This window comes from Poecilia latipinna, unplaced genomic scaffold (genome assembly GCF_001443285.1).
Source record: "Poecilia latipinna isolate Pla-1442-1.1 unplaced genomic scaffold, P_latipinna-1.0 Scaffold35, whole genome shotgun sequence".
NCBI lineage: Eukaryota > Metazoa > Chordata > Actinopteri > Cyprinodontiformes > Poeciliidae > Poecilia > Poecilia latipinna.
In genome coordinates this window covers 211,262-225,254 of record NW_015112651.1, presented here as the reverse complement: position 1 = coordinate 225,254, position 13,993 = coordinate 211,262, and the positions used below count along the sequence as shown (strand labels likewise).

Below are 13,993 nucleotides of genomic sequence, written 5' to 3'. Positions count from 1 at the left end.
ATTCAGCCTTTTTGGGGAAACCAAAAAAAAGGGGATCACAGCGTTTTTTTTTTTTTTTTTTTTTTTTTTTTTTTTTTTTTTTTTTTCCTTTTTTTTGGAAAAAAAGAGTCTTGGGAGGGGAATTTTTCAAAAGACTTGCAGCTGTAATTGCAGGACAAAGTGTTTTGAAAAAGTGTTACTCAGGAGAGCTGCATATATTTTCATCTATAGAAACTATGTTCCCTCTTCCCCTCACTGCTGAAAGTACACACTATGTTCTGTTACATTTAATCCTAATGGAGTCCATTAAAAGGCTTAAGGGACACGATCAGTTTTGCAAGGCCCTTTGTGTTGTTTTGTTAATTAGCAAACAGGTGGAAGTACAGTTGAGTCTGCAGTAATGTTTAATATTTTGGTGAGTCACCTCACGACGCACTTTGACTGCAATGTTCTGTTTTGTTTTCTGATAATGAGATTTGAGGTGCTGACCTTCCTGCTGCTGTGCTACAACGCGGCTCTCAGCTACATGACCCCCGCCTCCCTGCAGTCCCTCTGTCAGCTCAGCTCCAGGTAAGAGAAACAGACACTCCAAAGCTCTTAATGTAATGTAGTGTTTGCTTGCTTCTCTTAGGAAATGTTGCAAACACAGGCCATTTATAATCTTAGATTCATCATCGTTAATGTCAACACGTCCGCGCTAGTTTGCAAGCAGCCGCTGATTTGATCCTCCTGTGGCCTTTGCTGCCAGCGAGATCCAAGATACCACTATCTGGCTTCGAGCTGCCATGAGCACTCATCCAGGCACAGTGATTTTTTTTTTTTTTTTTTAGTAAGCTGCCAGCTGCAGCTGAGCACCAGTCTGACGAGGAGTCATCAGCTTGGATTTCCCCTTTGCTATTTGATAGTTGTGTACAAGAAGTTTAAGCCTGCCTAAGTTTTGGTTCTGGCTTGTGTAAAACCCCATATGCAACCAATGAATTATTTATTGTAAAATTTTAATAAGTTGTTCATTCTTGCTGCCGTGTTTGTGACCGTTTATGTTCAGCTGACATTTAGTTTCATATTAGCTCACGGTGGGGGAAGTAAGCTGTCATAAAGTACCTGTAATCAAGTGTCCCCTGTGGAGTCATTGTTTGGCTTCCCATGTTGCAAGCTGCTCCATTGTGTTTAATAATAATTGCTTTTCCGCTCCAGGGTGAGTATATGTGGCTACCCTCGGCAACAGATGAGACGCTATAAAGGCATCAGCACACGACTCACGGTCACGTCAGAGTTTTTGGTTCAGCTCATAACAGGGATCCACTATGCCTTGTGAGTATTTGACACATATAATTTAACCGCAACTATGCAGTGAGACTTGAGGGTTTCAGTTCCTAGTTTTTCCACAGTGTGCTCAATATTGAATGAAGGCAATATTGGTACTTAATGATTTATTTTTGCATTTTGCAAACACGAAGCAAGACTGTAAGTCTATTAAAGTAGCTTTACTTGATGCAACTTTTTTTCTCCCATTTTTAATCCATTCTATTAACTTAGAACTAATTTAAACAGACATGTTAGTTGGATATCCATGGTACTGCTAAAACAACAAAGTGTGGCTTCTTTAAAGCAAAAATAATGTAATAACTTCAGACTTTTCCACAAGACTACACTCTAACGTCCCCACTGTCATTTGTGATTAATCTATTTTTTTCCCCTTTTGAACAAAATATGTCTTAAAATCAAACATCTATGTGAGAATCAATGTCTTCTGCATTACATTGCATTGCTTTAAAATTCAGAATGTTAGTGGTGTAATTCAATTCATCTCCAGTTAAGGTTTTACACTTCCTAGCTGCTCTTGGTTCGCTGAAGTGTTTAATATAAGTTTCTGTAAATGTACTTTAGCACAGTTCTTGTTCTGCTTTCTTTTCAAGAGCAAAATGTATAAAATGTTAGGAAAAATGACCTGTATTGTATTTTCTGATCTATTGAGACTCTTGTTTGTTTGTGAAATCGCTTGTTTCTCCTGTTGAACAGGTCCAACGGTGAAGCGGAGCTGGGATCCAAAGCGCTGGATGACGTCCTGTATCGAGCCCAGCTGGAGTTATTTCCTGAGGCTCTCTTGGTGGGTGCATCGCTTTATTCATTTCCCCTTCCTCTGCGCTTGTCCTCAGAAATTGGTGCGCGCGTGAGAAAAAACCCTGATTAAGACGCACGTGCTGGCTTCAGTCTTGCTTTGTGTCCAGTATTGTGTGCTGCTTCCTGTTGGGTCTCTGTGTGTCTGCAACTGTGAGCACAGTGTAATCCCACTAGATTATTTACATGCTTTCCCTTCTGCTCAGTTAAGCTGTAATCCTTGAGGCCCAGGGAGTAGAGGATTGAATCTAGTAAGCTCACAATGTTACTACACGAGTCAAGGTGCACGACTCAGGCGCAATCAAAACACAACATCTCGATGCACATTTACAGAAAGAGTGTTTTACATGAAAAGAAAAGTCTGAGACTTTGAGTACAGTCTTTGGACATTTATCACAAATGCACACACACACACACAAACACACACGCTGGTTGTATTTGGAACATACACAGTGGCCCCCAAGCTCAGCATAAAACTGTGACGTGTTCTTCATGGGACCAATTTGCCGCAGCGCTGCACACAAAAGACATGTTGTTCCAATCCTAATGCTGTCTACCCCATGATACGCTCTCAGTTGTTACATGATCACTTTGCGATTGCCACATAAGAATTTATAAGTGTGAGCAGATTTTTGTTATGTAAGGAGTTGTGACACCCAAAATCCTTTCTTTTTTTTTTTTTTGCATCTGATATCCCTGGTAGCAACTCTGGTATTCTGCTTTGTCCTTTAATTGTTTTACTTCAGTAGGTTGCGTAGTCTTGACTCGATTAAATGAAAAAGAACTCCTCTGCTGTTGTCTACCTCATTTACTGAAAGCATATTTAAAATTCACTGATATCTGTTGTTTAAATTAGAACAATTGTGCGTGTAATGAGTGTGAATATTTGTCTAAGGCGATGCTCTGTTTTACTTGAGCAGTCATTCATTTGGGGAGTACAGCAGCTGATCAATAGAGCAACACAAGGACAAAAGAAGCGTTAATAATTCCTAGAATACAAACAGAAGGACTCTTTGTAAACTGTCCAGAGCTGATTTCAAACTGTCATCAGAAATTTTGTATGAACATGTCCTCTTTTTTTTTTTTTTAATCTGTAGGTGGGTAATGCCATCAAGTCTTCACTACACAGCGCAGCACTGAAAAGCAAGGAGGGCGGTCGGAGTATCCAAGTGGAGATTACGCCCACCGCCTCCAGGATCTCCCGCAATGCTGTCACCTCCCTCTCTATAAGAGGACACCGCTGGAAGAGAAACGGTGAGATGCACACACACGCACACAGGAAAAAGAAGGAAAAAAAAAAGGAAAACTGAGGTGAAGGAGAGAAAAGTTCTCGTCTTTTTCTCAGCATTTTGTAAGAAATGTATCGTTTTGGACCGTTCCACACCAAAGGAGAGGGCAAAATGTCATTGTTCAACCACCCATTTCATTTACGCTCACTATTATAAACAATATAATAGTGACCAACCTGTAAACTATAGATCATCTATCAGTTTGATAGGATCTGCTCCATTTTAATTTTTTTTTTATATATATCTTCTAACTTAAAAACATGCATGGTCATGCTAGCAGTGTGAAGCAAGTCGCGTGTTTGTCCTGTATGTTGGAAGTTTCAGCTCTCTTGGGGGCAAAATGTGTTTTTAGTTTTAGGAGAGATTTCCTCTCTTTTCCCAGAACACACATCCATCAGGTAAATTACAGCCTTCTGCTGTTTTAATGAGAGGGTTTTATCTTGTGCCGTCTGCGCTTCTGACAGGAACATGCAAGCAGCTTATGTATGTTCAGATGACGGAGGAAAGGATGATTGAATGTTTGGGAAACACTGCAGACTGCAAATCCATTCAGTTAGTGTGGTCCTCTTCATCTCCACACAGCATGTACTTTGTTATGTTTTGATCAGTAACGTTTTTTATTTTATTTATGTCTGTTAAATTTATTACCTTTTTGTTTGTTTTGTGTTTCTGTGGTTGTGTGTGTCTGTGCACATGACTGTCTTTTTTTGTTTGTTTGTTTTTTATCTATGTGCATGAAATGCATCTTTCCATCTGTGTTTGCATGTTTGTGTGTGTGTGTGTGTGGTTTGTTTATGTACTGTCCCGCCCCATCCCCTCCATGCTCCCCGCCACCAGAGACCCAGGAGGTGAGTGTAGACGGTGACCCAACACTGGGGAGCGTGGCCGTCCCCGAGATCAGTGTGACTGGCGTGAGCGGCGAGCGAATGGCCAATGGAGACTCCCTGCGGCCGCGCTCCGACGGACGCAACCACCTCGACGACTCGTTGGGGGCCTCTTCCGAGGTCAGCACGGACTCCCGAGGTCATGACTCCGGAAGTCGGAGTCAGGAGGTCAGGAGGCAGAAGTCTGTGAGGCGAATGGTGGAGAATGAGGGTTCTGGGTTGGCCTCCGCAGGGAGGAGCCAGTACTGAGACCCAGCCTTCCCTCTCCCTAGCCCCACTCCAGGGGTAACCTAGGTAACCATGTGTGGGGGAGTGGTCTGAAAACGCTGCATGATGACTTTCCCCTTTACCTTTTGCGCTGGGCTCCACCACCCTCTCTTCACCTAAATACACTTATTTCTCTCACCTGTCAATCGGTATCAATCGTCATTTCATTTATTCACGCTCTCCCGTGTGGGTTTAGCTTCATTATTAAGACCAGCGTCCATGACTTAAGTCCAGTCAGTTATTTATAACCTCTCTGAATAATTTGAATAACCTCCTAAATATGTCTTTTGGTGTCTTTTCAGATCATACTTTTTTTTTAAAATACATAAAATAAAGGTGATTTTTATTGGAGGAGATTGACAACGCCTTGTAAAAGTATTTATACAATTAAACCTGTTTATGTCACAACCACAAACTAAAGTATTTTGTTCAACACAAAGTGGCATGTAATTGAAAAGTTGAAACGTATAGTGTTCAACTTTTTTTGAACACTAATTGTTTTTTTACTAATAAAATCACGAAGTGTAGCATGTAATTGTGTTTAGCCTCGTGAATTGTCCAGAAGTGCTTTGGACGCGTCAGAATTTTTGTTTGGGAAGAATAGTGAAGGCCAAAAAACGCACTAGACAAGTCAGGACTACATTTCCCAGGTTTTGTGCATTTCACAAAGAACTGTTTAATCCATCACCTGCAGATAAAAACAGTTTGGTATTAATGGAAACTGACGGGTTTGGCAAGTAATGAGCAGAAAAATAGTCAGTTGAAGTAACATCCTCATTGTGAACAGAGTAGTGGCAGCATTATGATTTGGGGATGTCTTTTTTTTTTTTTTTTGTAGCAGAGGGAGAGAAACTGAATAGATTTCATGCATGGCTACGTCTTCCTGTTCCCAGTTGTACTCTGCTTTGTGTTTATCTCAGAAAATACATTATGTGGTTGTTGCACTACACAATGCCAACACATTCAAGGACTATGAATACTTTTACAAGGCACTGTAAGGTAGGCTTATCAATTAGTATGTTTTTCGTTCAATATATCAGAAAAATGAGAGCAATCCCAATGACCTTGAAGCAGTGAGCTTAAAGGATCTCTAGAAGGCTCCAGAAAAGTTTTTGTCTTCTTTACCAGGAAAAAAGGCAAAGGTACTCGGAAGGTCGAAACACCTCAACACATTAATCCTGGGTTGCAACTGGAAGCAGATTGTTTGCTTCTGACTTGTAGTTAGGAGCCAAGGATATGCAGGTCTTGAACTTAAATTTAATTAAAGACAAATATCTCCTGACCTGCTCTGAGCGGGCTGAATCTGGAGGACTTCAGCAGGACCTTCCTATCTGTCTGTTTTATCTGCTCTGTACTCGTGTTGTTGTCACGATAGCGACAGCTCTGATCTGTAGTTGTGAACATGCTGCCCTTCATGCGGGTCTGGTTTCATGTTTTACAGAAAGCAGAAAATAGTGAGTTTTTAATCAGAAGAAGGGAAGAAGTCTTTTTTTTTTAAATTGTCCTTTTTATTTGCTTTCATCAACTTTCCCTTTGTAATTTTTTTCCAAGGCTTGTGCTTTTAAACACTATTCCTGCTTTCCTTTGGGACAAAACATGCACTCCTTTAAAACTAGATTACTAGCTGTTGTCTCACACCTGTGCTCCTTATTCTAATGTGTGCTGGACTTTTAACTAATAATCTTTTGCTTGGTGGCAAGACGTTCTTTGTAAGATGACATTGCAGTGTAAAGGCGCCACCTGCTGGTTGGTAGTAAACCTCATCTGACGTCCAGCCAATTTAGTCTTTTAAAAACAATTATTCTGTTCATTTCAAATCTATTTAGTCATCATTGGATTAAATAAGCTGGACAGCAGATGAGGTTGATAATCCTGCACCTCTTTGGTAACATGAGTGCCTGTTTGTTTTTGTTTTCTTTTCCTCCGTCTGCCTCACAGACGCAGTGGATCTGGGTTCCCCGGACGAGTTGATGGACATAGCTGAGCTGGACGAAGGGGTCTGGCCGGTAGCGGCGGTGGTTCCCGACATGAACCCTCCCGCCATCACTATCAGCAGCAGCACCACCACACTGAACCTGGGAGCTAAAGCGCTGAAGAAGGTTCGGCTCAACGGGCGCAGCAGCAAGGACAAGGACAAGGAGTGCAACGCCCCGACAACGGGGCGGGCCGCCAGCGAGAACGCGGACCTGTCCAACAAGCGGCTGACGCTCACTTCCAGCCAGTCGGTGCCCAGGGCGGGCGCCCTCACCAGCCTGACTCGCACTGCCAGCGCCGTCTTCTCTCGTTCCTTCGAGCTCGTTGCCAGCAGCAGCCCCACTCCCAACCACCCGGCCTCCGAGGTGGGCTGCTTCTCCTGCAGCCTGCAGGAGGACAAGATGGGGTACCTGAGCCCTAAGCCGAACCACACCCCGCGCTCCACAAGCATTAGCGTTCACTTCAGCCCCGACCTTTGAGCCCTTTAAGACTCTTTTACTCAAACGAACCCTCATCTCTGATCCTGTGATCTTGTGACCCTGTACCTGTGATCTGGAACTCCAAGCCATGCCAACTGCATTCGACTGCAAAAGTGTGAAGAAAAACTCCCCCAACCTCCCCGCGTGTTTTTCTCCATCACTTCGTTTTAGGCGTTTCCGACTCTGCGTGCCGTAAACCGGCTTGTCGTCTCGCTTCAGTCCGACATCCAGAGCAGCTCGGCGAATGATGGAGGGAGGGCATCGGGTGTACCACTTTCAGGTTTCTTGTTTTTGTTGTTATTTTTGAGTTGAAGTCAAGGCAGGTCATAAGTCTGCCCTCATAAATAAATGCACTTAAAATGATCACTAAAAAAAAACCTGTTTAAAAAGTTATTAAACCTGCATTTGTTGCCCAGTTTTCCACCCATGCTCTTTGTGTCTGTGGGCAGGTGTACTATATGTGCGAGCATGCGTGTGTGTATGTTTTTTTTTTTTTTGTTGTTTTTTAGAAAACGGCTGCTGATTGGTACAGTGAGTATAGTGTGATTCTTAGTCCAAATATGTGTTTCTACTACTTTTATATTACTAGTAATTCCCTTCCCATAGCAATACAGAACACTTCTATTCAGTATTTTTTTAATGTTTTTGGGCTGATCACTCCGACCTCATTGGACAGCAGTTTTAAACGCGCTGCTTCTCGATTCCTCCTGAACCGCATTGAAAAGCAAGCCACTGAATAATCAACCAGTATGAATAGAATCAGCTCTTCTGTTTACAATCACACAGTATTCTCACCGTGACGGAGAAGCAATACTTTCCTTCCTCATTGCTCCTTTTAGGGCACCTTCTTTACATGCCGCGTCATAAATGGCAACACTTTGGATCCGACTTCTTAAAAATGACGAAGATGATTTGCATCTTTGAGGGCGATGAATATGAATGATTGAGTACTGAATTTTGCACAAAGAAGAGCTAATCGGTTGTAATGAACTTTGGTATTTTTCATACGAACAAGAGTTTTTGACTCTGAAATTGTATTTTTTCCCTAAGGGGACTTGTTTTGTTTTTTTTCCCAACTTTTGTGTGATGCAACAACCCCATACAGCAGCAGGTTGATTAGATTCAACAAAGTTATTTCTAATTATCCCTAAACTGTAAGTGTTCAAGCAATATGGGGGCACATGTTCTAACCCAGCCATGTCAGATGTTTGTAGTACTAAGGTGACGTAATTCCTGCCTCTCCTCTTGTTTGTTACTTCATCCACATGTCAAAAGACATGTTAATACCAAGAAGTGAATAAAACTCCAACCATCTGCTACAATTGATGTTCTAAATCAAGCCGTCATGCTGCTCCACCCTCGGTCTGTTTACTATAGCTGTTGAGTGTCTATAGCTTGGTGGGACGATACCAATCATATTTCTTTGTATGTGGGTTTACAGTAAAATGGTTAAGCTATCCTTGTACATCATACTGTTATACTAAAGTTGGTTATATTTGCCTTTCTATGTCTGAAAATAACTCATTGCTACAAGTTCTGGAAATAAAGTGTTTCTATATTTCACTGGTGCGCTCTGAGATGTTTCTCTTCTTCCACTAGGGGGCATTCGTATTATTCAGACCAGATTTGTCAAAGCTGCATTATAATAACTGAGCGGAAATCTGGTTTATTAATGCAGCCTTCAAATCTGGAAGAAGTTATTTCATTTTTAAGTGTAGACACTCTCAATTTGGAGTGAGATTTATCTGGGGTGTGTGAGGCAATAGAAATGAAGTCTTAAGTCTTTCTCTCCAGAGTAGTGAGAGTTGGCATCACTAGATCACAAAACCACCTGCTGAGTGCCAGAAGTCCTTTCTGCCCTTCTGAACCCTTTTGATAAAATCTGAAAACTTCTGTAAGAGACTTAATGGATCCTGCAAAGCCATGTAAAATTGGCTAAAACATTTTTGGTGAACCTATGCTGCATATTTGACTTGGAAAGTAGAACATGTAAATCACATTGGAATGCAGATGCAAATAAAGACTATATATGCACATTTCTATGTATTTCATACACATGGCACTGCTGACGTATTCCTGACTCTTAAGAATTGACTTCAGGGGATCCAATTGATGTTTTTTTCCAACTTGAAACTACTTCAGAATAAAAATCAAGATGTTTTCAGGACAAGTATTAGGCCACTTTTACAAATTAGATTTCTTGAAAGTAAACACCAGATTGAACTGGATGTCAAAATAATTGTTTAATGAAGTAACCCACAATTGGGTGAACATTGGGTGTCTGGTGAATATTTTTTTCTACTGTGAATGCACTACTTATCTGGTTTTCATACATTGAACAAAAAAACTTATTAGTAAAAATATTACTGTTTATATTAAACATTTAATGTGCAATTATTAACAGAACAAATGTACAAAACCTCTGTCAGAAACATTTAATACTCTCGATTAATAAAAAAAAATGGGTAAAAAGCAAGTATGTGACAAAAAAAAGGTACTTGAATAAATAAGAAGTCAATACTATCACAAACAGTGCAAATGCTGCCCCAATACTGTTTACGTTTAGCAAATTTATTTAGTCATGAGCAAATGTTGACCTCCGATACGTGCTGTTTGTTTTAGCAGGGGTTGCAGGAACGCCTCTATCCACCAGGTGGCGGCAGCTGGAAGTCCGAGGCCGTCAACTAGTTTCTTTATCCTCCACGTCTCTTCCTTTTTCCTGTCCTTGGTAGAAGCGTCGGGGTCTTCGTTGTCGGAGCAAAAACATGGCTAAACTGAGCAAGGAGACCAAACAGCGGCTGCAGCAGCTGTTCCAGTGCAGCCAGTTCGTCATCCGATGGGGCTTCATTCCCACCGTGCTTTACCTCGGTTAGTATTAAAACAAATGAAGGCGGAGGAGGGGAGAAATGAGACATGCATGGCTAATGTCGGCTAATTAGCCTTGCATGCTAGCTTTTGACTGAGAGGTACTGTTGATTTCCCTGTTTCTTTCTTCATTTTAAATGTGACGCATTTATAGTTTTATTGTGACTCTCCAATATATGCTCACCGACGCAGTTTTATGAACAAACCACCTTTTTTATGACCCGAAAAATGTAAAGGACCCAATGAGAACACCCCCTCCCCCTCCCCGTGGCTTAAACACTGTAGTTCCTAAATGAGGCCTGAGGGGACTGGGGGAACAGAAAATGATCTGATTTTAGATCAGCAGCAACGATGGGAAACTTGAGAATTTTGCATAGATGTGCTGTGGAGACTACTAATGGGGAACTTAAATCTTTTTGCATGAGTGACCACACACATCCTCTAGCTATCTGTGTCAGGATCTTCTCTGACTTCAGCATATCGGAATCACCAGTGCTGATGTCACACTTTCTTTTTTAAAATCACACAGGTCTCTTCTCTGGTTTAGGCACATTTGTGACGTGGTTCTGTATTTTGTTGGGATTTTATGCGATAGGCCAACACACAGTGATGCATAATTGTAAAGTGGAAGCAAAATTTGGCTTTATATTTAAGTATATGAGAAGTGAAGCAAGTGCATATATTCTGAATGAGTATAAACGTCGCTGTTCTGTGCATGGAAGCGAGCCGTGCAGCTGTGATTGCAATGAAAGTTCGGGGTTGGCTCTGGAAAATATTAACTCATGCCACACTTTTCAGATCTTTATCTGAAACAAAAAAAAAAATTGTCAGCCTTGTGTCCCCCCCACTCCCTCCTTTCACTAGTAAACAACTTTTTACTAGTTGTTTACACAAGCTACCAATAAAATCCAATAAAGTTTAAAGTTGTAAGAAAATATGCAAAAAAAAAAGAGGTATGAAAATGCATGTAGAAGTATAATGAAATGGCTTAAATCACTTCACTTTAAATGGTATTTCAAGCTTATCATTTTCACACTGTCACAGTACAGATTAGTAGAAACAACTTGTTATACCTTAGCGTATCAGTGAAAGCAGTTTCGATTGCTCATCAGTGAGCCAGATATAAGAAAGCCAGTCGCTGAAACTCCAGCGAGAATAGTTATTTCCCTAAAAGTAAAACATAGCCGTTTTTAGTCTTCCGTTTCCAAAGAATCCGTTGCACCGAGGTTGACGCTTTGGAACAAATGACAGAGATGAGAATTATTTAGGAATGATGATGGCGATACTATTGTTGCTTTAATTTTTTATTTTTTTTTCCACCTCTGCTGATGTTTTATATAGTTTAGAAATATAGTAATCCCCCTGGTTAATCTTCAGGCTTTCTGTTTATTACAACATTGAAGTAAGTGTCTTCAAATCTTCTGTGTGGCAGGTTTCAAACGTGGAGCAGATCCAGGCATGCCTGAACCTACGCTGTTGAGGTAAGAATATTTATTTATTTTTTTTGCTTACGAGGTTTGATGCTCACATGGTTTTACTGAAATGAAACCATCTGGACTCTGAGAAGATGTAACTGTTACAAGATTTTTTTGGGTCGGGTGGAGGGGGAAGAAGATGCCTCGATTTAATAAAAAAAAAAAAAAAAAAAAAAGGAACAGAATGTGATCCGACGGGCTTCACTTTCTTCTAAAACCATTATGCTGGGATTTATTTTGACTTTTGGACATTTTGGAACTTCCACTTCTGCAAGGGTCAGTTTTGAGATTTCACATGTAACCTTGAGTAAAATAAAAAAAGTTTAATGTAACTTAAATTTAGATTTTAATTTTTTTCACAGTCAGTTTCTTAGCCTTATATTCACGGCTTCTCAAAGGTTTATATCGCTTTAAAACTTTCATTTCCACAAAGTGGCTCCTCATGTTTTTTTTTCGTGCAAGTAAATATTCCAAAACAATTATCCCCGTTTTAAACAACGGAGAGAGAAGAAAAATGGATGCATTTCTTTGTAGTTGGCTTCATGACCAATGTTTCTCTATCCAAATAATCGATTGTCTTCTAATTTGATTATAGCTCAGAATAAATAAGAACTGGTTTTCGTGCACTTAGCCCAGTTTTAAATTCTGTCATCTGCTCCACTCAAATGTGTGTTGAAAACACAAAAACAAAATCCTCAAACTAAGTCAGATAAAGTTAACTGGTGTGACTTGCCCAAAAGTTACTCATTTAAATGGAAACTCATTTCTATTAAGAAATCGTATTTCAGACTGAGTCATCGATACCAGTTGTATTTCCCTGAGTGAAGTGTGATTTCACACTGGTTGACTTTTCCTACGCAGCAACTGGTGCGTTAAACCTCGAGTAGAAACTGTAGTGTCCTACAAAGTGTCTGCCTTTATTTTTGTGGAAGCAAACTGGACAAATGTGGATTTCTGTAACCTAATAAAATGTTGTTGTTTTTTTTGCTGACTAAATGATGACTTGGCTTAGGAAAATGAGCCAGGTTAAGCTAATGCTACAATTTTTTTCTTTAGGGTAAAAACAAAAACTCAGCAGAGACTCTTGAATGTTTGCTGTGGTTGAAAGAGAGAACTATTGTTTGGTTTCTCCAGGAATATTTTCTAGCTACAAACACACCGCTTGGCAGTGTTTTTAGCTAGTTCAAGTTAGAAACCCAGGTTTCTAACCTGAACTTTGGGAGGGAAAGCCAGATATTAGATATTTTTCTAACATTTATTTTTCTGATTTGCTCTAGTTTGCTCTGGGGTTGAGGAACACCTTCACTCGGCCAGACCCCGCCTCTCATCGAGACCCTGTGACGCGTTTTTAGAAGACCAAGAAACGGACTTCCATCACTCTCCCTGCTCTCTGTAAACCCTAATGTCTGACAGCTGTGGGGCAAAATGTTCAAAGCGCAGAAATATATTGTACAGAGTCGTATGTCTCTGGACTCCCATGTCTCTAAATTAGATTGTCTCAGTGTATTCCAAATGTTTTATGTTTTGATTTGGGTGTACAGAAGGAACCCGGTTTACTTTTTTTTTATTAGTAATTTAAAAGACAGTAAAATGTGAAAGAAATCCGATTCTCGTGGCGTTTAAATCGAGAAATTAATTATCTAATTGCCACATGCTTAATAAGACAAGTACTCTGTTTAAGCAACGATTTTAATTTCTTCAGTCTGAATGCGACTCGAGTTTTAAAATAATCAGTTTCTCCGACTCGCACGAGACCAACGTGCGGCACACAATCTCAAAACACACTGCGCTAATATTTTTGACTAAATGTCTCAAATTTAAAAAGCTGCACGAACTCCAGAGTCGCCATCCGAAGCAAGGCGAGTTTAACGTCGGCTTGAACTGAGAGGCTGCGGACCAAAAACCCAAAATCAACACTTTTGACGTTCGACTGAACGTGGCAGTCAGTGAGGAAGCAGAATGCGTTTCAGAAGGAAGTTTAATAATTAGATGAGGTCAAGATCAGCTGTTGTGACGTACATGTTTGAAGTAGTTAAAATAAGATTTTTACACCTCAAAACACTCAGCTTGCAGTTCTTATAGATCGTCACGATGGTGGCAGTGTTATGCTGAGGGGCCGGTGTACGGCCAGTAGCACTGATGTATTATTCATAATGAACTACATCCATTTTTTTCGGCTCAAATCAACAGACTAGAAAGTCTTGATAAAATATCAACCCAGAATAATCCAGAAAGCTTGTTAAAAAGTTTGTGATTTATCTGCAACCTCATCCAAATGTGACTGTGGGTGTATTTATATATTTGCCTGTATGTTTAATTTTCTCCTTTTTCATATTGCTCTGCTTCTGCTGAGTAAGCATGACTGCCACATTTTGGACAGTCTCATATAATATGTGACATAAACAAAATATTCTGGGGGGTTAACATGAAGAAACATGATTCTTATGTATTATTAATAACTTTTTTATTTATGAATGTAAAAAATAAAAATCCAACATGAATTCAAATATTATTATTTTGTAAAAAAAAGAAAAATTGCTGTAAACTGAAAACAGCAATTTAACAAAGTCACAATAAAATATAAAATGTATTCAATAAAAGCCTCTGCTTTCCAACGTCCTGTCCTCCTCTGCCTTGCCTTCCCTTCACAGGGCTTTTATGTT

At 40.2% G+C, this 13,993-nt stretch overlaps 2 protein-coding genes across 4 annotated transcripts in view; both read left to right on the top strand.

Moving 5' to 3' along the window:
* The window catches only part of hycc1 (hyccin PI4KA lipid kinase complex subunit 1), a 26,182-nt gene extending 17,629 nt beyond the window's left edge, over positions 1 to 8,553 (top strand). For 2 of the 3 annotated variants that reach the window (XM_015042941.1, XM_015042934.1), the window contains exons 7-11: positions 454 to 549; positions 1,174 to 1,290; positions 1,999 to 2,086; positions 3,195 to 3,351; positions 6,476 to 8,553. In XM_015042941.1, the coding sequence (XP_014898427.1) occupies positions 454 to 549; positions 1,174 to 1,290; positions 1,999 to 2,086; positions 3,195 to 3,351; positions 6,476 to 6,990 (973 nt within the window). In that variant the 3' untranslated portion in view covers positions 6,991 to 8,553. Of the gene's footprint in view, positions 1 to 453; positions 550 to 1,173; positions 1,291 to 1,998; positions 2,087 to 3,194; positions 3,352 to 4,223; positions 4,556 to 6,475 lie in introns of those variants that run through there. The other variant, XM_015042951.1, reaches the window with a different exon arrangement.
* Positions 8,554 to 9,679: 1,126 nt separating this feature from the next.
* tomm7 (translocase of outer mitochondrial membrane 7 homolog (yeast)) lies at positions 9,680 to 13,821 on the top strand. The gene is made up of 3 exons (XM_015042922.1): positions 9,680 to 9,858; positions 11,288 to 11,336; positions 12,608 to 13,821. Exons 1-3 carry the CDS (start codon positions 9,756 to 9,758, stop codon positions 12,621 to 12,623), a joined length of 168 nt encoding a protein of 55 aa, XP_014898408.1. The 5' UTR covers positions 9,680 to 9,755; the 3' UTR covers positions 12,624 to 13,821.
* Positions 13,822 to 13,993: the final 172 nt, after the last annotated feature.